The 23,958-nt window shown below is 39.7% G+C and overlaps 1 protein-coding gene across 1 annotated transcript in view; it reads right to left on the reverse strand.

Moving 5' to 3' along the window:
* Positions 1 to 23,958, reverse strand: part of SLIT3 (slit guidance ligand 3) — a 526,008-nt gene that overhangs the window by 210,241 nt on the left and 291,809 nt on the right. The window contains exon 6 of the mRNA XM_086621882.1: positions 19,689 to 19,760. Coding sequence (XP_086478008.1) covers positions 19,689 to 19,760 — 72 coding nt within the window. The remainder of the gene's footprint in view (positions 1 to 19,688; positions 19,761 to 23,958) is intronic.

Genomic DNA, 23,958 nt, shown 5'->3' on the forward strand with positions numbered 1-23,958 from the left:
ACACATTCACACACTAGGCTGATAAGAGTTCTAGGCCTTAGTGCGTCATGGCTTATAGTATAATATATAGTATTCATTCCAGATCCTCTGGAAAACTTTCCTCTTGAAAAAATTGGACAAGAAACACATTGCTAAGTATTAGGATCGATGGGTATAAAAAGTTATGGAGTTTGTGTATTCAATTTCTCAATATGCAAAGACTCAGACACAGTCTATTACAAATTTACTGGATAAGACGACGAGAGAAACACCGTCAACTTCAGAAGTAAACTTGAAAGTAAGCTCTTACAGCTGGCAGCCGTGTCATTTTGTCAGCTGTGCATCACAGTCTGTGCATGCCACTGCTTTACTGTGGCTTCAGCACTGGAAGTGAACACGATGCTTATCGGTGGACATCTGTAGGACTGAAAAGCTCTACCTTAGAATTCCTGCTAACATCATGATGACAACACCAATGTCCCACTGTGGCAGTTTATACGGTGCAAAATGAACCTCTCCATCATACAATTGCTACTGCAGGAGTATCTCATTTAGCCAGTGATGCAAATCAAAGTCTTTTGTGGACAGGTAGCCAAAACAAGCATGTACAACAATTTCAGAAAGTGAACAAAACCTCCTGTAAGGGTGCATACATACATACACCAACACACCTATCCCTCAATATCTATATTCATTCGCTATTTGCATTTGCACACGCATGTTGGGAAGTTCAAACGGGGCTCACAAATGGAATTTCTAATTGCATCACCACTTTTTTTCCGTAAACGTAAAAATATAATTCACCCTCTGCCTCCGTTGCCTGTTCCATAAAAATGAGCTATGCACTCGGTTGGAAGATTTTCAGTATACACTGATAAATAAAAGCTGCATGCAAAGTCGCTCACAAAAATTAAATCACATACATAGCTTATCTTCGAATACTTCACGCATGGCACTATAGGAGTCAACAGAAGCCACAGGAATTTAAGGGAGACTTTCTACTGATTTCAAAAGGATATGGATTATATTCAGGCAGAACACGACGTGACAGCAAGCTTCCTTCTGTGCTAACTGAGGGTAGAGAACACATCCCTGTCTCCCAGTGCAATATTTCATCTGGATGCGGAAAGGTCAGCCTTTACTATCTGATTTGATGATTCAAAGATATTTTTAAATTTCTTAAAATATTACAATTTAACAGCCAAAGCATTATTCCAATCACACAGTATTTCTACTCACAAGATACCAGATGAGAGTGGCTCAGGTTTTGCCCCTAAATAAGCAAAGGTTCCCCATAATTCATCAACAAACCTATAAGCCTCCTTCTAAGAATCCTAAGTCAGTGCTGAATTAACACACTCCTTAAGCACAAATTTCAGGGATAACTCTAGCAGATAGCTCTAGCACAGATGACTTAGTAGCATACTATTTCATTGATATTTAAATGTTAACCATAATGAAGGCAATAAAGCATCTATGATAACAGCAATTATTTCAAGGCAAAGAAGGCCAAACACTGCAAAGGGCACTAATTGACAGTGAAGTGTCTGCATTACAGCCCAGTTGTAGCTGCAGGAATTTAACCCTGCTGCTCTGGTTTTGCAGAGCACACAGCAGTAAGAACTCCTCGGCTTTTGAAGGGGGACGTTTTCAGGTAGAGGTGAGGTCCAGAGGCATTTGGCAAAGCTTTCTGTCATGCACAGGAAGCCTTCCCAGCAACGATTTTTAAGAGTATGCGTCCTGACGGGGCTAAGCACATAACACAGCGGCATTTTTAACACACGAAGGGAAAAAATAGATTCTGCTCCAGCCGTCTGTTAGCTGCTTCAAGGCCCCAGACTCATTTTGATTCAAATGAGATTCAAAACCATATAAATTGATGCACAAACACCAGGAAGCTGTGAGAAACAGAAAACTTCCAGAATCTTCTGGCTCCTCCAACATCACATGGGCAAACTCGTATTCTGCTGGGTTCTCCCCAGCCTTATACCTCCCACCTCTTCCAGAACCCAGAATACCTTTGTCCCCTGAAAAACCACTGTCCTCTCATTTAGAAGTCCTCTCCTTATAAAACTACTCACATCCAAAATGCTGAATCAGGAAACGGAGGTTATAGACAATATTATTTATGCCAGCAAACTTCCCACCTTGAGCTGTGATCCTTGTCAGATCTTGCAAGCTAAGCAGAAGCAGACTGCAGCAGTCCTAAGGATCCTCCAAGGACTACTTGGAAGATGCATAACGTGGGATCAGCAATCTTCGAGGTGGTACATTGTCCACCAGTATGAACTGTCATAGTTCCACTGACTTCAATTTACAACCCCAGAGGAACTGCTTTACTAACTCATTGCTCTGCCAGTTGCCCAAACTGGTTAGAGGCATGCATGGAGCTGCCTTCTTCCTTCTGAAGAATAAAGCTGATTTATAGCCCTTACTAATCAGATTTTTTTAAAGAAAAGAATGTTCACTCTGCAATCCTGTCACGATTTGAAAACAATTAGCTATCTCCTCCCTCAAACTTCTTGTGCAAATTTATCTACATGCAGTTGCATTTCTTTTCTCTTCTGACTTGCTCTGAATTCACGTACAGCACTGTAGCTCCCTGACAAAGAGTTGCTAATTCCAGACTCAATGTAACTACATTAAAATCATTAACCTGTAGAAGTGACTGTCATGTGTGTGGTTTTTTAAATAGCGTTTATTCCTCTTGAATAGGAATATGGGTGTTCAGGACTAAATGAGAGTCAGAAAAAAATTACACTCCTAAGGCTAGAAGAAATCACACAACTTTTATGGAAGCTACTCTGTAAAAAAAAAAAAAAAAAAAAGGAAAGGATTTAAATTTTGAACCTTAATAATAATACAAGTATTTTATTTTAAAAATTCAGGAACTCTAAGCATCCCTTCATGTTCCTTTGACTAATTCGGAAAGCAGAAGTCCCAGGCTGTCAGATCAATTGTCAAACACTCTCAGTTCTGTAAATTACAGAGTACACAGAGATTGTTTTTCTCTTACTTGTAATTCGATTGATGATATAATTAAGAGTATATAATGAATATCAGAATGCCTAGTGACTTATTCATCTGAACTAATAATACTTTCATTACAATATATCTACCTGCTCTGTTCCAGTTAAGCACTAGACATGAAGGAAAAGGATCTTCTGGCAACGAAGTCAGAAAAAGTTAAACAACGTAACAGAACTATCTGAACTACTAACTATTTAATTTCTTCAATTAGTACTTTACTAAGAACACTGTAAAATAGTAGCTATCTTAATGTTTTTCAGTAACATTTCATGTGGGAAAATACGTAGGAGGGTTGGGTTTTTTGCTAAACACACAACACTTCGATGACAATACCACCTGCTACATCCCAGCTTAAAAAAGGTTACGGTATCTTATTTTATCATCAGCAAAAGGAAAAAACACTATGCAAATGTCCATTTTTCTAAGTACAAGGCATTTTCATAACGTGGATAGATTACTAGCAATGTATCAGTACAATACCCACAGTGCTGCTGCCTGTCTGCAATCTGAATGGATTAAAATGAAGGGGGAAGGGGCGAACATGTCGTTTGCTGAACACCTCCTTTGTTTTTTGATGGCAGAGATGGATTTTCTTTCATATTCCATTTCTGCAGCTGATTAGCACAAACAGCTAATCAAATTGAGAAATAATATAGCAGACAATTTTTGATTAACACTTTTCCCCGAGCCTTTACAAGTATCTACTGTAGTTACTAGAGGTCTGCTGTGTGGGCCATTCAGGTTTTTGATACGTGCCAGGCTGCTTTTGTGTCACATTTGGCTGACTACGGGACATTGCAGCATTTGCAAAATTCTCAGTTAGAAAGAAATATTCAGACTCATTTACTTATAGGTAAATGGAGAAAGAGATCTGAAAAGGCACCAGCTCGTTTATTGTATTTATTGTATTTCTGGTTTTGAATGCCTTTTACATTTGGGCACTAGAGATTCTTTACAGGCTTCTAACATAGACGATAACAGGAATCCTGCAAACAACAGTCCACATTTGGAAGTACATACTTCCATGCATCTGTGGGCTTCACTCTAACTTAAACAAGGATGATAATTGCCTTTTCCTGCTCAAAACTCTCTAAACACATTGTGGAAAGAACAAGGTGCTGAGTTACCTCCGTTTGTGCTAAACCTCTATTTTGCAAGTGAGACTTGGAGCAGAAAAGCAGAGGGGCACGGCTGGCAGGGAACAGCCGCGTCAGGCACTGCAGCACTACAAGTCTAACATTTCCTTCTGTCTCCTTCAATTACACCACTGCTTTATCACAGTATGCTCGTTGGCTGTGCATGTAATCCGTGTGTTGTGTGTCCATAACACCATGTAATTGGGCCTAATGCAAGATTATTACCTATGTGCATGCAATGGATAGCTACAAATGGTGCATCTGCAGGCTTGTAACATTCCCAAGAGTGAATTACTGTCATACTCCCCGATTACTGCTTCTCCCACGACTGCCGTGGTTTCCAGGCTTCCTATCCCCAGTGCAACTATACATCCAGTAAATGAGACTGGAAAATTTATTAAGACTTAACCGAGGCATCTCCAAGCATAATTAAGCCTCTCATGTAACTAGTTTTCTTGATAATGTTATTTCTGTCCAGAAGTGGGTGAACTGATGCAAAAAGAGATTAAGCAGCTCACCCCAGTTCCAGTGGACCTCAGAAGGGCACACAACAGTCCGGGCCTGGTGGTGACAGAAAGACAACTTCTCTGAGACCCCAAAGCTTTGGGGGGAGCAAAGTGCTGGTAAAAAAAAATAATATGTGAAGGAATCTTTTCATAGTGCACAAGTGGACTGAAACTGTTGAATCCATGCAAGATCAGACATCTCCATCAGTATTTATGCACATAGATCTTGGGGTCTGTCTGAAATACTAGAGAGAAAACATGAATTTGTGTGACTGCATTAGCAGCAAAATTTAACACTAACAGTGACAGAACCTTAGAGTTCAATGTTAGCAGATTCTCGTCACTTACTCTTAAACCTCTCTCCAACTACGTAAAAGCCACTGCGAAGGGAAAAGAAATCCTCTGTTCCTTGTATTCAACCAGGGCTAAGCAAAGCAGTAAAAGGTTTAAATTTCAGAAAGGGGAATTTTGATTAGGTATAGCGGAAACGTTTCTTACAATAAGAACAGGAAAAATACAGCAAAGAGCTGCTGCAGGGTGTGCAGCCATCAGCAGCGGAAGCCTGTAATGAAAGACTAAACGAATCCCTGGCAGGAATGGCATGGGACCTAATGGTCCTGCCCCAGGGCAAGACAAGAGATGACAACTTCGGGCCCCTTCCAACTCTTACATACCACCTAATATATTTAACAGCCGGGCTATTTTACCAATTCCAAAAAGTGAATCCAGATCTAATTTTAGTAACAAACCCAAGACTTGAATTTTATACACTGCTATAATTAATGTTTGTAATTAACTTTGAGATTGTAGGGTAAAAGTAGCTATATTTTCAATAGTTGTGAAGAACTATTTTTCACACAGGCCAGAAGGAATTTGCATTAAATTAAATATTTACTGCTTCTCATGGCCTCTGATGAAAAAGCAAAATGGCTTTGGCACTCTGTCCCTCAGCACTGAGCACGGCTCTCACCCTCAACTTTCAAGGCATCCAAGATTTGCTCGTTAGGCAAGGTCCAAAACTCAACTGGATCTCTTCAGAGTTTTGGCGAGTCCTGAGTGCCTCTTGTACTCAACCCTTTCATCTCCCCACAGACTGTTTAGGTTACAGCCTACAACTACCGTGTGGGCATATAATGAAAGCAACTGATGCTGCACTGATTAATCCATTACTCTCAACTGTTAGGAAACATAATGATCTCACAAGGGGCCTTATTCACTGACATACAGCAGTAGAGCGCCAATCTGACACCTCAAATTAGCAGCAAAAGCAACAGCAGCTGGGTTTTCATCTCAATGTTTGTACCCAACTCTAAAATGAGCTGGGACTATATAAGTGCTATTTTTAAACACAATGTTAGCCCAGTCAAATAATCTTCTAAATAGTCTCCAGGTGACATGTAAAACCCACTGAAATAAATAAAAATAACTAGTTGCCAATTTGTGGTTCCTGTTCTAGTGTTAGTCTTTTACCGATGCATTCACAAATGTTTTCCTCGCAGCAACATGAGGGGCTCCAGCATTGTTAACTTGCAAAGCTGACATCAGAAATACGACTGGTCTCAAGGATTCAGAGGAAAGAAAATGTTCTTTTCAGAAACGTAAGAAAAAATAAAATAAATAAGCTTAGTATGGAATTACGCACAAAATTGCCAGGAGTGTTTACTGCTTCAATTGCCTGATTCTTCTCATTTGGTGGCTTATTTTAATTTGCATATAACTGTCAGATTTTAACTATTTAAGCTTATTATAAAGGCCAGATGTTTATGGTAGATTTTTTTTCCCCTTGAACGGGTGAGATTACTTTCAAAAACATTAGGCTTTGGGGAAACTGTGTTATTATAATAACAAATTCTTCGTTTAAAATGCCTGTTTTGTCACCCGGCAAGAACCAGGGTGATCACATTTGCCTATAGTGATACCTTTAGGGCATATTAACTTAAGTCCTGTAATTGGTGCATTAACTCTCCCTAGAGACTGGCTGTGCCTTGGCTGGAGTCTCTGGGACTGGCGAGGTCAGGAGCCAAGGCTGAGAGCAGAGGAGAGGGAAAGACGGGACCCACAGCTAAGATAATGGTTGGGCAGGCTATCAGGGTAAAGAGATTGGGACAAGGAATCAGTGCAAATGGGTAAAAGGGGTCAGAAAAAAATGGTATGGGCCTGTACAATCAAAGATTGTATTGTCATATGCATACAAGTGGGAGAAGAATAAAGGATTCTGGTTACTTATGTCTGGTGACTGATGCTCAAACCTTTCTAGTGTTATCTTAGCCCTGCATTTATGTTGTATGTGCATATACACATTATTATGCCTGAAATTACCTACACTGACATGCAAATAAATAAAATATGCTCAAAAAAGATAAAGTAGAAAACAGAATAATAGAATAGAATAGAATAGGACAGAAAAGAACAAAATAAAATAAGATGAGCTAAGCCGAGATAAGGTAAAATAAAATATAATACAGGTTATGCAGAGAACGAGGGTACACAATTCATTAAGGTTGTGGACTTTGTTAGATGTTAAGTCAAGAATGTCATTCACATGGTCTTACATGAAATGTCTTACCGCTTCCCCTTAAGGAAGTCTGCTCTTTCTATAAACAGAAAAACATATCAATTTCCCTAACAATCAAATCACCTCTAGCAGCTGTACAAAACACAAGTACAGCTGCATCTCCCAATTCTTTCTAACGCCTATGCCCAGTGAGAGTTGGAAAAGCTTTTTAGAGAAATTTCAATCAGCATTTCAATCTTTTACATGACATTCTAATTCTAGGCAGAAAATACAAATTCAATTCAGCCTGAACGGAAATTTTAGTTATAAAAGCATTGGTGCAAAGACAAAAGAATGCAGGCTGAAATTATTCTGCCACTGCTTTATTTTTAAATTAAAGATTCTCCAATGAGTAATTTCTTCTAAACCCAAAAATGGCATAAGAAACACTTCCTTTAATTCTTTTTGAATTGAGAAATTTTCTCAAGTCTTTGCCTAAATGCTACACGTTTTTCAGTACGCTGTATTGAGAATGACTGCTCCAGCCCTAAGCCCCAATTACGTCCATAATTTTCTGGAAGTATTCAGACACAGAGAAAGAATAGTATTTCTGCAAACACTGAACAAATGTTTTACATCACCAGGGTGATTTTGATGTTTCTCTATGGTACATAGTTTCCAGGACTGATATTATTGCCTAGAACCACTGGAAACAAGTCCAATTATCATAATATCCAGACCAATGTCAACTGAAGTCAGTGCAAATCCTGCTGCTGATTTCAGCAGGGTGTGAATCTAGTCCCTGCAATCTATTTATTTAGGTGCAGATTTTCACAGGAGCCACAGCAATCAAAAACATAATTGTATTCAATTTCAACTCACATAAATTTTATTTTGTAGATTATTTGAAAAATGTCTTGTTCAATGACTTAATATAATTAATAATAGAATTGTATTAATTGAATATAAATTAATTGTTAAATAGATAGGTTTGATTTTTCTTTTGGTAGGTTATACAGAGATGTCTCTTTCTAAATATGGCTCTTGGTGTTGCCCAACCGCATGCATGTCAGGTACTGTAGTTTATGGATTCTGTGCTACTCCTGCCAAAATCAATGGAAACTGGATTGAGTTCTCGATGCATACAGAGGTCTGAAAGCCTACCACAGTGTATTTATGGAAAGGATGAAAAAGAATCAACAATACAGAGTCAGATCATACAAACCTTAAGTTTGACGCATCCATACTTCAGCAAAATAAAACTATTTCTCAGGTTCCTGCCTGAATAGCTGTTTCTGTTTAGTCCTTTCTGAAGCTAAGCAGTCTTACAAACATAATTCAATTCAAACCAACACAGTCCAACTCTGTAATTTGAAAGGAGCAGGCAACTTTTGCCATTTGTTCAGGCTGAAGACATTTAATGATGGAGATTCTCAAGGTAAAAGGTTTCAGCATTCAGTCAACTGAATGCTGCGGTTTCTTTACAGGACTCCACCAAAAGAAATTCTAAAGAAATTGATTAAATTTGGATCAGAAAAGAACAGTATCATTCTTCAAACCATGTTTTAATTTGTCCCATCCTGAGTACACGCAGCCTTAACACTATAACCTTATGGTAAAAGCATCTATTTTGATAGCCTTCCCTGCCATAATGAACCTATCCTTTTCGAACGTGTCGGGGTAACACACCCGGGAACAGAAAAGCCATTCCAAGTGGCAGACAGAAATTAGTTGTCTTTTCAGACCTAGAGAAAGTGACAATAAATAGACTTCTGCACCCATTGTGAGGGGCTGTGAGACAACACTCAGTCTCTTTGGGACGGTCACTGCGCCAGCCTGCTGCCGCCTCACCGACTGCCGCAGTGCGGCAGTGCCTGCGGACTGCGGGCGCCTGCGAGTCCCCCGCGGACCACTAGGGCTGAGCAGGGGCGAGGGGCCAGACCCCCCACACACAGCAGGCAGCTGCTCGGGAGGCAAAACCACAACCACCAACAGAAACAGCACTGGCAGCAGTTTAGCCTGAGCGTCGGTGTCAGTGCAAAAGGTTTTATGGAAGCCTTTTAGGAGGGAGGCGATTGGCATCCATGGAGAGTGGGCTGCCAGAACCTCCAGTTTCCATTTCCCTCTGATGGCAGACCTATCAGGTCCTGCAGGCAAAATAATGCCCCTTACTCCTCTTGCCAGAGCAGTCCCCTGATTTCAGGAGCCCCATGTCTCAGCTGCCCCTCAGCTCCCAAGACCATTGGCATACCCACTGAGAGAGGCAGCGGGAAGAGATCGCTCATAGCTCTGGCAACATGACAATGGGCATGGCGCAGCACGGAACCACAAAGGCAATTCTCAGCTTTTAACAGCAGAGGAAGGAAAAGAAGCAAATCTTTTAAAGGAAGAACTTCACCTTTACTGCCAAAAGTGCCTCCCTGAAATGCAAGAAACGCAGACCATATTTGTGGAATAATTCTATATTCTAACAGTATGTGACACCTCTACCTGCAATTCATATGTGCTGGAAATTAAGGCTAACATATAGGCTAATATAAATCCACAAGAACGGAATAGGGAACGTGTGATATACACATTCTGAGAATTCGGACTTACATGTATGAACAGTTGTTAAGAAAAAGTTACATTTGTAGAGGAAAGAAATGTTTTGAAAGAACAAAGACAACACATAGTTCCTAGACAAGGACAATTACATGTTTCTTGGTGAAGCTGGAAAGGGATCTGCTTTCCATCAGGAATTAAACACTGAGGGTTTGGGTTTTTTTTTAATAATAAATCAGACAGCACTTGTGTGCATCACATAAGAAACAGGTCAATATGTTTAAAAACACCTTTCAAATTTTTAAATTTCTCCCAAGCACTACCTGCCATGAGAAGCAGCAACATCTGCTTATATTCATGCATGCGTATGCAACACAGCTAAGAAACCGTAACAATTTGAATAGCAAATACTCACAGTGTCTCATTTGCGTTCAGTCCACAGAGTCAAAAAGTATAAAATAAAATAGACATAGAAAAAAATTCGAAGCACTCATGATCTGTTCAGGAATATTCTACGAGCACACAAAGTAGCTAAATAAAAGGAGTCAATTGTTCTCCACACATGGCTGTTTCTCTGTAATATCTGCATGCACACAAAATAAAATATAAGTGCCATTGTGGATGGTCTGTCCTAACTGTTTCAGCCCGAGTATTAGCTGAAGTACCTCACCTGATTTCTAACGCTCTAGCCGTGGACGGGAAGACGGGGTGTCTCGCAGATAAAACGGACCCAACCCTTTTAAGACATCACTGAAATTGCCCAAGGAGCCAGTAAGAAGCTCGGGTGCTCGTGGGGTGGACTACCCCCCTCCCCAGAGCCCGCCCAGCCCGCAACCTCCTTTTGCACCAACGAGGGCTTCTCAGCGGCCTTCAAGCGTCGTCGCAGAGATGCTGCATTGCGGCAATTTATCGATCACAGTAGCCAAGTCCAAAGCTGAAAGCCATGAACAAGATCTGCTTTCCCACCCTCCCTTCTCTCAAAAAAGCACTTTTAGTGACAGATACTATCTAAGATTCTAATAGCAAAAGATGCCAAAGCAAATCTAAATTACCAATCTGGTGAACAGAGATCTTGTTCAGTATATGCTCCTACATCCCTTTATCACAGCCATCAACCTGTCTTCCAGAATGTTCTCTCCTATTTTACCCTCAAATAAATCCCAATCTCAGCCACAGTCTGGCACTTGCAAACCACAGACACCTCATGCCACCTAGGACCGTGAAGGCAAGAGAGATGCATACAATTTTTAAAAATTAATGGCACTACTGTTCCTTGTTTCCTTCAATGGCTTTATGTAGCCAGGTCATTTGGTGCTCTTTCAACTGGCCAAGCTATTTTCTGAGGTATCTCTGAAATACTCAAGAGCAACACAGTATATCGCAACAAAGGTTTCTGGATGACCTTACAGTATTTTAAAATTTGTTTCTAAGGCTCTGCAGATGTCCTAAGCGTGGCCATCCATCACTCATACATACTAAAACAATGTATTCGGATTCTTCATGCCGAAACAGGAATTCAAGAATATAATTCTACTTCGAAAGTATCGAACCAGTTGACACGAATTTGCTTCATTTATGATAACTGAGTTAACATAGAAATTGTGATTATTTGGTTTTAAATTACTTTAAAATTGTTTCACACTTCCACCTGTAATACAGTTCTGAAATTTTGTTTTTTTCTTAAACCCAGAACTGGATAAGCTATATAAAGAAAGCCTAATTTACACTAATCATATGCCTTTCTTTTTTTAAGTTTTAAAAATTATTTTTCCTGATTTAACCATAACATACATGCTCTTTTCACTGTATATACTTACACACATATATAATTATATGCATAATCTTGTGAACAGCAGGAAAAAAAGACACTATTTAATTTTTAGATCAGAAAGAGTTTCTATCTCTGCATTTTTTTTTCAGGCACAGATGTAATTTCTACTTCACTTGCAAGCTAACTATCTACATATTAAGGTTTTGATTTCTAATTTACTATAGATACAATATTATTATCCCAGCTAAAAATATTGGATAATGCTAATAATAAGTAACGCACAGTACCCTGATCCCAGCAGCTACAGTTTAAGGTTAAATATCTGACACAATGCTTGAAGTGGTAGACCAGCAGTTCTGGTATACAGAGCTCCCATCATAATTTTACTCTCTCCTTCCAGAGAAACCAGGCTTCTGAGTCCTCTCTTGTATAAAGACTGGCTACAGTGCAAAGCTTTTGTCTCAGCTGTTTTACCAGCACAGCAGAGGGACAAAAGCAACCTCTGAAAAAGACAAACCATTTATATTCCTATAGGTCATAAACAGTACCTTTAGTTGTACACAGGAGAAAAAAAAGGTAACCATTATGTGTTTTGAAACATTTTTTGAAATCATCATTTATTGTTGCTGTGGTGATTGACCCCAGAGGAAGCAGGAGTTCCTGCATTCACCACCAGTTTTGGACCCCAAACGGTGTCACAGAAGGGCTGCGGATGCCCTGGCATTTTTGATTTTGATATCACAGAGACCTGTGCCACACAGGCCTGCAGCCAAAGCCGCCTTACTAATGCCAATAGGATTACATCCAGCTGCCACAGTATCGTCATCTAGCTGCTTTGGGGAGTCACATGAACAACGAATTGCAATTATGGCATAAAATGACTACTCTTCTGCCTTGAACTTGTTACTTCCCCTCAGAACTCTGTCATCACCTCAACTTTATCTGTGAGGAGTTTTATTCCCATCATAGTCTTCAGCTCAGTGTTTGGTTAAGGTGTCGAGCTGCACGTCTGCATTAAATACACAGTTGAGTGTCCTCTGGATTAAGTCGTTCACATTCATTTGACTTTCAACAGTCAAAATGCTTGTTCTACATCTTTTATATTACTGACGAAGAAACTCTATTAGTCAAAGGGGAGAGAGGGCAGGTCACAAGATGAGCAGAGCATGCAAATGGAACAATTCATATCACGGGAGAGAAGGTTTGCCAGAAATCTCTGTTTCTCTTGGAGTTTTGACTTTGGAGTCTCTTGGAGCAGAGATTGCAGCACCAATACAGGGCTTACACTACCCAAGCTATACAACTGGGCTTCCTCAAAAAGCATATTGGTCACTGATTCATGAAACTCATAATTCTAACCTGGCACTGCTCTTATCTTGATAAGTTCTGCAGCCTGCACGGCTCCAGGCTATTCTTAAAGGGAAAAAAAACCTCCAACCTAATGGGAGCAGGAAAGGAGATTGAGCACAGCATTCAACTACTACATATGCTCCAGGAGGGGAAAAATCCATCTTTTCTAAATATGTAATATAATTAGGCATCCGCACTGAGGACTGATAGAAATGTTCATCAATTTGCTGGGACATGCCTGGAATACTGCAGGATTAGCAAAATCATTGATCAATGAATTTATGCAAATATATTCTCCCCATAAAGAGAGAGTTACATTACATCTGTAAAAGGCATCAGTGATTTTCAGAGGCCCTCTCTTGACCGCTTTTATTTTACCTCAGCTGGTCTTTGACAAAAAGCCTGTCACCACGGTGCCATCTGGATAGTGTTCCTTTCACTATGCTGTACTTCCAACCTCACATTTTGTAACAGGCTATAGAACAGAGGTTATCTCAGATTTCATTTCCATGTATTCAACAATGACATCAGATCTCCCACCAACATGTATCAGCAAATAAAAAAATTTCTTGTAAAGCAACCATGCAAGCACCCCGTCTTTCCGCCATCAATCCTTCATGCTAATTACACATCGTATTTCACTGGCGTCCATTGGTGGCCCAGTACATTTCTCTGAGTTCTCCAGAAAAAGGCATTTCTGTAGTTCATCTCCAACTGATTTATATAACAGAAACCTTGTAGGAACAGCAGCCAGCTTCTTCAGGAGCATTTCTCCTTCCCTTAAAGACCTACAGTGATACAAGAGGTGGGAAGAATGGGAAGGGTATAAACTACAGGACAGTCTCATAAGTAATGGAGTAAAGAAAACGGAAATGACAATTTTTCCACTGATACCTCTACAGTCGGCGTGAACCATTTCTCAATTGCCAAAACGACTTTCGTTCTTCCTCTGGCATAACTCAATTGCCTATGATACAAGCTCCACATGGAAAATTGAGGATACTTTTAGAAAAGCCAAACTCCTTGTTTTTCACCTAATTTCACCTAACTGGTAGATACTTCAATTACTCATATACTGCCAGTGGTTACTGCCTTCAGTTTTGATTTTATGACATGTATTATGTACATGCTGACCGATGAAATAACTAAAGATTTTAAATTCATTTTATTAATCTATGTACATTTGAACTAACATATACCCTTGGGTTAAAAAAAAAAATAATGAAAAAACCCCATCATTTTAATTCTACTGTACTCAAGAATGAGGAAGTAAAACACCTATGCATGTCATTTTAGATAGAAATTTCATTTTCATTATTGTATTTAGATATTTCGGTATCAGTTTACAGATAAACAATTTACAGAGTTCAAATTTGATCCTGATTGCCTCCACCGACTATAATTTCCAGCAAAATAGAGGAGGAAATCACATTTGTGTGGCACTTTCAGGCTTTCATTAGGCAATGACATCTCATATATTTAGAATTATGTCATGACTTTCACTCCCTGACTCTCCAGGTTGGGAAAGCAAATAAAAATCTTCTATCTAGTTAAGACATGCTCAGAATAGCATTTTGCAAATAAATAGAACTGACGATATAACTGAGTGTTCAGCACACAGAAGACAACCCTAGGAACAATTAAATCCTAGCTGGAGCACAAAATAATGATTCATTTTCAGAAAAGTTCTTAAAAGTTTGCTAGGAGAAAGGTAGTGTGTATTATAAGCACACTCATCCATGACATCTCTACAGGAAATTGCACAGATTACTAAATCTTTTATGAAGCAGAATCCTTTATAACAGGAACATACTGGACTGACAAAAGCAAAGCATGAATAACCCTATTCCACTTGTAAAACGCTTGCAACAACTGGATGTGTCAGACAATGCCCAGGAGAGCCGGGGGATGCAGACCGTGAGTGGTCGGACAGATCACGCTGTGTCCTGCAGAACACGACTCGGTGCCGAATCGGAGTTCGAAAGAAACCAGCACGTGGCACTTGCAGCCGTGTGCTTTTCTGGGCGTTTGTGGTGGAGCAGGAAGAAGAGTGAGGCACAAACGTTTGGAGAGATATGGTTATAGATATACTGATAGGACAATTTTAACCTCTAAGACTCTGGTTATTTTCATTTTAAGGTTCTGGGGACGGAAGGGTGGTATGTTTTCATTCATTTTACAATCTAAAAAACTAACTTTTTTTTTTAAGATCAAATATTTCGGGCTCATTTGGAATTGAAGTTGCAACTTAAAATTTCTGGGAACGTTTGGGTGACTGTTCTTGCACTTCTTCAGTATTACTTGTGAGTGAATTATGACAATTTTTCACACTGAAGCGCCCAGAGCTGAATGACGGATTCCTGCGTGCGTGGTTTGTTGCTCAGTGACAGAGTCTGTGCTCATTCATTTCAAACAGCAGGTGAAACTCAGCAAAGAGGATTTGCAGGCTCAGAGATATTAAATGAAAGACCTACAACAATTAACAGGAATAATGACAAACAATACCCAAACTCATTCCATACTTGCTCTGTACAGCAAGAAGTCGTTTGCCTTCTTTAATAGAATACAATCCACAGACCTCTGAGAATTAGCTCTTGGTATGATAAAATCTTTTGGGTTTCGGAATTTTTTTTACAGAAAATCTGCAGTGAGCAAAATGTGTTCAAGCTCCAGTCCCTCTGGCTATCATTATAAAGCAGGAGGAAAAACAGTTTATGATATAAAACAAGGAAAACACTCCACCTAAGTTGCCAACAGTGACTCGTAATTCCTTCTGTCCTGTCCACATGGCACAACTGCCATGCCACAACGCAGTTTTCAAGCTACCCCAGTGAGGCAAAACAATAATAAATAAATGAAAAGGAGGTTTTGCTAAATTGAGTTCTGTATCTTACTGAGAAATGGATCCTAATACCACAAGTATTGTTCAGTGCTCCCAGTCTAATTACAACAGCATGATCATTCACTCCATATTCCTAATTTATCAAGTTTGACTAAGCTTGTTGAATCACCTTGAATTTAATTCATTTTATTCATGTATCCTAAGAGGCTGAAGGTGAAATTCTCAGCTTTGAGTTTTATCTGCTATGCTTCATAATTTTGGACTTTTAGAAATAAAGCTATGGACTAATTTCTAATCTACGAAGGATATGAACATTGTATCGCTACACACCCCAAGGAATACTGGGCAATTATTTTGAAGAATTCTTTGGGGTTTTTTGGGGGGTTTGTTTTGTAAGTTTTTTTTAATAACCTTCAAACGTGCTTACAGGTACACTAATACATATTTCTCAATAATACTGTTATTGACAGATACTGCCACAGGACACAACTGAAAATTAAGCAGAGCAGAAACCTTCTCCTACTAAAAATGACACTTTAGCTAGTGAAAGTTTCATATCAATTTTCTTCAACCTTTCCGCACATATCTATTCCAACAGGTTCATAAGTTAGTCAATAACTTTTGCCACCCCTTTACACATACATGCTCCTTTTACCTTTTATAGCTGTTTCAGTGGTTGCACACTGAATGTGTGTCTTGGAATGCAAACCCACTGAAATATGCTTTATTGTCTTACAAAAAGGGGGAAAGGAAGTACATCAACAAGAAAAATCCCTATTTTGCCAACAGATTGAAAACAAAACCTTTATGGGAAGCCATGCACACAATCTGATGCAAAAATCAACAAAGCCAGTCCCAATGCAAGAAAGGACGTTTAATAAGCATGTCAGTTCTGCATGGAATTTCTCAGACATTTTCTTCACCTTGCTGCAGGGGCGAAGACAATCAACAGAAGGCACCAAAGCACTCTACACTCAACATTTCTGCAGCTTTTTAACCCAAAACTCAGAGCCACCAGTAGCACTTGACACCTGCATTATGCTCTACATAGGTCAGATCACAGAGTCAGGGACACCTTTCGGGACATCCGAAACACGGAAACTCATAAACAAAGATGTGATCAAAAGGCTGTGTTTGTACTGGGAGCCAGAGTCAGTGCCTTGGTCTGATCCGAGCTCCAGCTGAAGTTAGCAACCCATTGCACCACGTCAGGTACTGAAATTAGTCACAAATTTCAGTCCTCTTTTCATCTCTGCCTCTGTGCTATTTGTTAGTACAGGAATGCATTCACAAGACAGAAAAAGAAAATAAAAGTAGTAAATTAAAAAAGCTTGTTGATAAGCAGAAATAAGTAACATGGACCATGGAGTGGTCTTCATTCTGAAGGATAACTGCATGACTTCCTTCTGTTCCTACACCTACCAAATCACCCAGCTCCTTGCACTCTTTTTTTGAGGAATTCAAGGTGAAGGAAAAGGGCAATCCAGAAACCAAAGTTCTTTTAAAGAAAGTGATCTTAATTTTATTTTTTTTTTGAGTAATGCTAAGCATTTTGTCTCTGTCCCAATTTAGAATTTGTCTCTGCAGAATTTAGAATTCCGTAGACAGGCAGGTGTGAAAAGAAAAGATGCAGAAATGTAAATGTTTGATATCAGAAAGGTCACAAGATTCCAATAAGATAAAGAATACATTATTTGGTACCCTTGCAAACTGTTCAAGCAGATAATTAGATTAATTTTTCCCAGAATCATTAAACCTCTCCTACATATTGCATTACAAGTTTAAATATATCTGCATAAAATACATGGTGGGTCTGAAACGATGAAATTTGGTTTCACTGGTTAATTTTCTTTGATGGTTCAAATTGCTTTAATTTTTAAACGTTTATGACTTTTATAACTGAAGATATGATATTCTCTGAGGCACTAAGTAAATTTATTTTGATAGATTTAAATGCTTAAACTTTCTTTGAAGAAAAACTTGGAAAAAATTGAGATTAGTTTGGAAGTATAAAACTCACATTTTGTGACTGCAGGAAAAATATGCTTAGAAATAGATACTATCAATCTATTTTCTCATCTTTTAGAATTAAGATTGATTTTTCCTGTAGCAGTATGTCTGCGCTGAAAATTAAAAATGCATTAAAGAACTGATTATGATGTATTTTATACATCCTTCTCCCACCTACGTATAACTGGCATAGAATTAACCAATTAAAAGCAGAGAGGTAAATAAACTAATGCAACACTTACTACATTCAGGGGAGAAGGAATGCATTCCCAGCAACTTTTTCAGAGCCTGTAGAACTCCATATATTACAAAAAAGGCTCCATTTATTGTCCAGCTTATTTTAGTGAAAGTTATAGCACAGTCTACTGTCAGTGGAGGACTGACTCACTCTCTGCGGATATGGAAAATCAGTCCATCAAAAAAAAATGTCAATTTTATAGGAGTTCATGATTTTTTTTTTCTTTTCTTCCTTTCTTTCACTACACAGTAGACTTTTCAATCTGACAGACAAGTAAAACTTTATAGCAGTAACACATTACCTTTCCTGAAAAGTGCTATTAATATAGAATTCAAACAATACTCTTGATAACCTAAGTTCCCAGATAAGAAGCTCTGCAGATATCTACTGTTAGTTCAACATGAGAAAGACACACTACGATCAATACCAGTATCTGAGTCTGGGAGAGAGAGGGGCCAAAAGTGTCTCAGATGACTGTGACAGACACCCACAGCCACCACTCCCAGGTCCCTTAGAAATCTGAACTTGCTTCTGCTGAAGCTGATGGCAAAACTCCTTTGAGCATCAGTACAAAGAGGTAAGAGCCCTTGGGGAAGAATTCCCTGTATTATCACGTGTATTTAAGAACACTGTGGTGTGTGGCACAGCGCTGTCTACAAAACCTGTCGTTTTCCCTGTTTTCAGAAGCCAAAGGCAATTGAGTCTGCTCAATGTCCAGGTGCCAGGATTGTGTGAGGCTGGTGCTTACTTTAACCATCTACCATTTGCTGTTTCATACCACGCAAGGTCAGGGCAAGCTTTTCAGCAGTCTGAGCAGGCCCTCCCTGCTGTATTTAAGTGTATACAGTTTCAGCGCTGGACCAGTATTAACTCCAGTTCATATGCTGGGGGTTTGAATTTTGGACAGATGCCCCCTTGCTCTCTCTCCATTTTGGCTTAGGACGGCATGCTTTCACTAGCATTAACGCTTTCAGCTTTGCAGTATTAACTTCCAGGTGCCAGGAAAGCTTTATATCAGTTCATATAGCCAAAATCTATTCCAGAAAAGGTCTCTAAGTGAACAAGCAACTGTTAGTAAAAAGAAAATTATCTGCTCAGATACTATTTTCCGGGTAGTGTTGGATTTTACATTACAATGACAGTGCTCTAAATCTAACGTGCTTTTTCTCTGTTCGAATCAGCTTTCACTGTCAAATCCTTTTTTTCTTTTTTTTTTTAGTCTGTGCTGCAGCTTTAACAGCCGATGTGTAAAGTTTGTGGTACATGAAGAGCAGCACAACGTGGTGTTATTTCAGCCCTCAGAGAAGGATCCTCCCCAAAAGCCAATGACTGCACTGAACGAGCCTGCCAAACGCCCGTCTCTCCTCCCTCTTACATACCAAACACCTTCTGAGCAGCTTTTTGTCTAGGGCAATTATCAGATATCTCAGAATATTGTTCCCCACGAACCTGTTACCCATCCGCTACTCGACATCACGCAGACCTGGCCGGCTCTCTGGCTGCAGAGCATGCATCGGACGCACTGGGAATACTGCTGAACCCCATCTGTTCCACGCAGCAGCGAGCACGGCGATATCCCTGCTCCTCAGGAGCGGTAGCAGAGCAGTCGTCTATTGTGGTTTAATTAGCAGGAACCCCAGCCCCGGGGAAGCGTGGGGTTTCACTTTGCCACCTCCACCACCGCTCTCAGGTGGGAAGGAAGGACACCGAGCCCCCAGATTCTCCCGGCACTGCAGCGCGGGGAGAGCCACCCCCCCGCCGCCCCAGCACGGCACCAAGTCAACTCACAGGATCTCCAGGTCGCGCAGGGCTCGGAAGGCTCCATCTTCGATGCAGCTGATCTGGTTGTTGTCCAGTTGCCTGCAGAAAGGAAGGGAGAGGATGAAGGCTGGCCGGCACGGGCAGAGCTGCCTCGGAGCGCCAGGCGGGGGGCTTCCCCGTGCCCGAGGTGTCCCTCCACCCCCTGGCAGCGCCTGCTCGCCGCCCCGGCGCAGGGCTGCTCCGCTGCCACGCTGCTCCGGCTCTGCTCGCTGCCGTCTGACAGCGCTGCACGCTCCCGCACACTGAAGCCTGTCAGGTCTCAGTAAATATTAATTGCGCCTTTTTTTTTTTTTTTTTTTTTTTTTTTTAAAGGCAGAAGGGAGTAATTTCATTACATTAGGGCATCCAATCCATTATGAGCTTTTACCGTCATGTCACTGAAACAATTTCATTAAGCTAAAGGCCTGTAAATCATTGGAGGTCACTGTGCTGCCCTCCGTGACCTCCCAGAATGCCTTTTTTTCTTTTACTGGAAGTTGGAGTCCTCCGTCCTGACAGTACTAAATCTCCAGGCTTTATCTGCCCAAGAGCTGTGAGAGTGCATAGGGAATATACCAATTCCAAATTAGACTCGACTAATCTAATTTTATAGTCTTTTTATTATTCTAAGCACCAAATGTCTGTGGTGGTTCGATGCCTCTCTGCATTGTTACTGGTCCCATCTGGTAGCCCGTTCTATTGAAAGATTTCTGACTAAATACAGGTTCTGTCTAACTGCATCAGGGAGAGCAATCCAGTGACAGAAAGCATTATATGTACGTACACTTAAAACACTATTTTGCTTCAAAATGTGTAATTTAATATTTGGATGGTGAAGTTCTCTCGTCTCCCTGCATACATGTGATTTAAATGTATGTTACAATATATGTGGATACAGCAGTACAGCTACATCTGTCTCTTCTGCTTAGAGAATTAAAGTTGTAAGCTGTAATTTAAAATTCAGTGATTACATTTTCTGACATCTGATCCCTTAAATTTTACACTTAGAGAAATAAAATTGTGTACCTACCTACATATAAGTACAATATCCACATTTCATAGAAAAAATAGATGCAGGCTCCTGACTCTATATTATGTTGTCCTTTGCACAGCACAAACTTTGGATTTGGTGAGGTAGAGACCATTTGTCCTCTGTGTGTAAAGTAGCATGAACAAAGATACCAAATTGCATTGCAGTTTCTGGTTGCTATTAAAAATAATTAATGTATATGCGGAGTTAGCAAATATAATACACACATGTATAATATATTTGCATAGTTCTACCAACTTCTTTCCAATTATTTGCTCTACCTAATTTTTGGTCTAAATCGACATTTGTCACAACTTTCTTATTATACAACAATAAAGCACACAGAGAGCAAATATAATCTTTATGCACCTCTTTAAAGATAGAATTTGATCTACTAACGTTGAGCATCTTGAACATGTACATATTTTAAGACTATGGGAAACTTATCCTCCGTAATGTAGGCTGGTCTCAATGAACATCACGTATTTTATGATTTAAAGTACATGAAAAACCCTACACGCTATAAGGTCTACTGAAAAGCTTAGCAAGCATAAAGCCCAGCTAAGGTTTCTCACAGCTCTCGTAACTTTGGAGAACATGCTGAATTTGGCAAAACTTCAGCGATGCCTCCTATCTTGACAGATACCGGGATGTACAATCACCCAAAAAGGATTTTTCTGTAGCATAAGAGTTCATGCATAGTATATATCCATATGTATACCGTATATACATACATATTTATTTATGTTCTCTGTTTCTCCCACTACCTAGCAAAGATGCTAAAAACTACATATTTTTGACTGCTAGGAGGACTACTGACTGCTGAGTGGCTTTTTCCGAGATCCCTGTTTAATTGTGTGGGTTGTTAAAAATTTGTTGCTCAAACAGAAAGGATGGTGCTTTTCAACTTAAAATGAGTTAAATATAACGCTGGTTGCATGACTAAGTACTTTACACTCCAGTTGGCTTTATTAAGCATAAAGTTGGCACATGTTAGCATGACGAAGAGAAAGCAAGCACAACTTGAGAACCACCTTTCTCTTTTCTTCTATGGGAAGTGCAATGTATTGCCTATTTTTATTTGAGTTATACTGTAATATTGATTTTTCTGCCAAATACACTAAAATAAGCAAATAAACCCAGTGTGCTAGTCACAGAGCCTTTTTTTTTTAAATGCTACTCTCACAGATTGATTTTTGTTGAAAAAGCGTAATGACAATCTTAATCATATTTCCGTAGGTCCAGTCATGCTAACACTAACAGCCAAGTTTAGTCCGTGTGATTAATCCACAGGACCACAGCAAGGGAAACCTCTAGATGCCCAGAAGACGTGCACTTAGCAGGATAGTCAGTAAATATGGAAAGTATTCATTACAGAGACACCCTGATTCCGCGTGCCCCATAAACTAAATCTTCACAGTCTCTGGGAGACATCCACACGTTCAGGACGTCTTTGTAAGAGAGCTCATGTACCCTGCTGACACACCAAAACATTCATATTTGTGTTTAACTCCAAGCACGAGAATTTCTTCTCAAAAGGAACAGAACCACTAGCTGTCTAAAAATCAGGCATGACTGTTTTTAAGACATTTCACCTCCCCATTCATTTCTCTATATGTGAAGACGGAAATTCTATTTCTTTACATCTGCACAGCACCCCGGTGAGTAGTTAAGCAGAGACTAGAGATTTGAGACTTCAAAGTCTGAATGTCTTCCTTCCAAGGCAACGTGTCAGTTTAAAGTTTTGAGGAAAACTTCAGGTATAGCCTTACAGAAAGGCAAAGACAGGTGTTCAACACATACTTCTATACCCGTGAAGACAGAATAAAAATCCCATGATGTGGGCTAGCAGCCAGGTTACATACTCAAAGTGTGTAAGCTCTGCATGCAGATCCTTCAACTTGCAGAACAGACATGCCTATCGTTTGTTGAGAACATCATCTTACCTGAATAAAACTAATCATATGCAGTGACAGTAAAAATTCAACTTTAAAAAAAAAAAGGAAAAAAATAATCAAAACTTCAAAAGAGGTGGCACATACATTTCCTTGAGGAACACGCGATGCTGCTCTCATATCTTCATTGCTGCCTTCTGAATGGAGCACTCACGCTCACCCAGACCCGAAGCACTGCTACCTGAGACACTGATCAGATGCTCTGGCCTTACAGGTAAATTTATAAAATGGTCTTAGCCAGCAGAAGCATTTATTCAGATTTAAATGCCATCTTTATTTGTCAATGTTCATACCCTTTCCAGATGATCTTTTATCCTTGATATTACAAACAGGACGTTGTGCATGTAATGGTGTAATGTAATGGCGAAAAAAGGTCAGACAACACAAACTCACATTTAAGACACAATTTTGAAATGGGCAAAATCACTTTTTATACCTCCATTTACTCCTGCCTTTTGAAAGAACACAGCACTAAGCTCAGACTTTACCTCAAATTACCAAGTGATTCAACTGCCTCTGAAGAAAACAAGGGTTTTCTCACACAAAAAGTGAGCCTCTGTATTTAAGAGGCAAAAGGATGATCAAAACCACAATAACCACGCAATACGCATAGCACATTACAAGAGCTACAAGCCACGGCATGAACAAATAAGCACCACCAAACTTTGAGCATCCAAGTTTTCGCTGAAGTCAGATAGATATTGAACTTTTATTTGGGTTAAAGTGTTTGGGTTAAATGCCGAATCTCTTGTGCATTAGACACAAAGCACTGGACTTGGGCTCGGTGACGTTCTCAGAAAGGTTCTTGCTCCAGCGTCAGTGAGCTGAGATCCCAGCCTGGGAAACCCAGCAGCTCGAGTGTGATTGAATTACCTACTCTGACCTCACTAAGTGACTCCAGGGATCCAAGATCTCCGTGACAGGCAATAGCAGACAATACTAACAGATACAAAGAGCCACACCAGAAGGTCTCAGAGAACTGAGCAAAACACATGAACAAGGAAAATACTGAATGGGTGTATGGGATTTAGGTGAAGTGTGACACAGACAAGCACTTATAAACAACGTGAGAATTTATAAAACTATTTGGAGAAAAAGGCATCTTTCATATGGTAGAGCTGTGACACATAATGCCGTATGCATTATTATAATCTGACTCTAACCATGACTCAATAGCTAGTCTCAGTTTTTATTAAAAGCAGGAAAATTATGTGACTAAATTATACGTAACTGATTGATCATTGTCTATCTTTAAAATTGATGTTTTAAAGAA

This window comes from Tauraco erythrolophus, chromosome 16 (genome assembly GCF_009769465.1).
Source record: "Tauraco erythrolophus isolate bTauEry1 chromosome 16, bTauEry1.pri, whole genome shotgun sequence".
Taxonomy (NCBI): Eukaryota; Metazoa; Chordata; class Aves; order Musophagiformes; family Musophagidae; genus Tauraco; species Tauraco erythrolophus.